Raw genomic sequence first — 2,440 nt, forward strand, 5'->3', positions numbered from 1 at the left:
CAAAACTACATACGAGCGAACACAAGTACAACTAACACGAACCTGTGAACTTCATTTGTTGTTGAGATTGTGACAGACCGATGGTAATTTAATCATCAAGGTTTGTGTGGTCAAATTATACATCGCTTGTACGCGTCTGTAATGAGCAGCTGGATCCGTCTAATCTAGAAATATCTAGAAGAAAAAGGTAACTTATCTGATTTTCTGTGGTAGTTTCTGAAAATAAGGTGAAAATATCCAAAAGTACACAATTTTGTGAAGTCTGTGGGATTCCCAGAGGGTTGGATCGTCATGATTTGTATGTGACGCTGTCAAATATGTACATAAAAAGTCTTATTTAGACTTAAAACTGACCTTCTGGGTTAAAGTTTAACTTCTGGTTAAAATCCACCTTTTCTGTGCTTTAGTGTTGTCGGATCGGCAGTCAGACAGGATCTCATAAAGGGTCAAAGGCCCTTTGGGAAGAACTGGTCACCAATTAAAGAAGCATCCAGAGAAATGTTGTGCACATCCAAAACCTTTGAGCACAAACATTATAATTATATAAATCTGTGTATTTCAATCCTCTTCAATGCATTGCTTACAAACAAACAGTCCTGTAAACCTGTATAAGAACAGCTTTATTGTTCTCCTCGTGTTAAAAGACCTGTGGATTTAAAAGTAAAAGCAGGTTTGAAGCTTAGAAACAGACACACGACGACTCCCTGAGGTCTCAGCTGAATGGAGAAAAGCTCATTTCAACATTATTACTTTTTACCAGATTTACTCGAGCACAAAAAATCCTTTCTGTCTACAAAATGAACTTTTATCTGAGCAGAGCTTCAAACGGCTTTATTCTGAGCCCAGTCTGAATCTTCCAGCTGACCTATTTAAGCAAGCGTTTTATTCACAAAAGGTTCATTTAACATTCACTTTGCTTGTTTTGCTGGAAAACACTTCCTTCGACTGAATATCTGCCGATCACCCAGCATTTCTGTGTGTGTGTGTGACCTGTAATTAAACTGCCAATGTACACAACTCCTAGAAAGAAAGACTGACTCGTTCAATCAATATCTTTTACAGAAAACAACGCCGTTATCTCCACAACAGTACAAAACGCAGACATCTGGTAGTAGCCACTTCTTTTTAATAATTCAATATATACACATACACCCCAGTTGACCGACTTAAACATAATCAATAATCACTGCAATGTACTACTGCTTATCTAGTGTATGTAAAGTAATCTTTATCGTCTTTAAAGAAGTGCAGTAACTAGTACTTGCCATATAATAATGTGTGTGAATGTTTGTAATTAAGTAACCTGTAAGATTTGTGAAATGTCAAGAAGGATGTCAGGAAGGTGGATAAAGAGAGAGAAAGAAAGAGAGAAAGAAAGAGAGAAAGAGGGGCAAGTGGATGCCTCCTTGTTGCCCTGTACCCTCTTTCTCCCCCTTTTTTTAACTACTAAAATGTGTTTATTTGATTGATTTACTTAACTAACCTGATAAATTACCTGATACCTGGATAATAGAGCTGTTAATTCATTGCTATATGAGATTTTGAGCCCAAAACTGGAGGTTTTAAACACTAAAACTCACTGAAGATAAAAGCTACAGTATAAGTTATTACTTGCAATGTGCTCATTGACCAGCAGGGGCGCCATAAACAACATTAAGTTTATACTTTTAATTCACTCCGCAAATGTGTTTTATTTGTAGTTTAAGGTGCTACAAAAACAAATGCTGCTTGCTTAAAACAGAAAATACATACATTGTTGTCAGCTATGCTCTCAAATAAACAATAAAATGTCGAAGTTAATCTGTTTTAACACAGTTTTTATCAATGAACAGTCGTGAACCTCCAACCGCCGTCTTTACACGTCACTCACCAGAAACCTCGTCGAGCTCGTGCCCTGATCGATCGCAGCGACCAACGGCTCCATCCTCGCGCTGAGTTTCCGACCGTTAGAAAGAGACGTTAAACGCAAACGGCTGTCGGTTTGGAAGGCACGAGACAGTGTGTGTGTTTATTTTAAATACCAGCCGCAGCTCCTCGTGAGGGGTAGGTCGACTGTGGGCGGGCACATCGGGTGACGTGCCGGAACCGGCCATTTCCAGCGCAGTGATTGGTTCTGCGTCAGAAGGCGTCGGTCACTCGTTGTCCAATCAGATTCGGGGCCACAGCTCCTGAGGTCACTGTGTGTATATAAGGGTCGCAGGGAAGGAGGAGAAAATAGTCCTTAAATAAAGTGTGTTTTACTTAAAATCTCTAAATATTGGAGCAATTTTAAAAAATAAACTAATTTAATTTCTTGTTAATAATATAACTAAATATTATATACAAAAAAATATCAATTCGCCAAATTAATTCCAGTGTGGCAGGCTCTTAAACAACAGGCCATGATATTAAATAATAATAAATAATACATGTTTAAGGAAGGTAAAATTGCCAGTGCCAG

The 2,440-nt window shown here is 38.3% G+C and overlaps 1 protein-coding gene across 2 annotated transcripts in view; it reads right to left on the reverse strand.

Annotated features, from left to right (window-relative positions):
- LOC118338732 (glycerol kinase-like) overlaps window positions 1-2,026 on the reverse strand; it is a 14,374-nt gene extending 12,348 nt beyond the window's left edge. For both annotated transcript variants that reach the window (XM_035676034.1, XM_035676033.1), the window contains exon 1: window positions 1,871-2,026. In XM_035676034.1, the coding sequence (XP_035531927.1) occupies window positions 1,871-1,924 (54 nt within the window). In that variant the 5' untranslated portion in view covers window positions 1,925-2,026. The remainder of the gene's footprint in view (window positions 1-1,870) is intronic.
- Window positions 2,027-2,440: the final 414 nt, after the last annotated feature.

The sequence above is a fragment of the Morone saxatilis genome, unplaced genomic scaffold, assembly GCF_004916995.1.
Source record: "Morone saxatilis isolate NCDOM2014 unplaced genomic scaffold, NCSU_SB_2.0 Contig5, whole genome shotgun sequence".
NCBI classification, from domain to species: Eukaryota; Metazoa; Chordata; class Actinopteri; family Moronidae; genus Morone; species Morone saxatilis.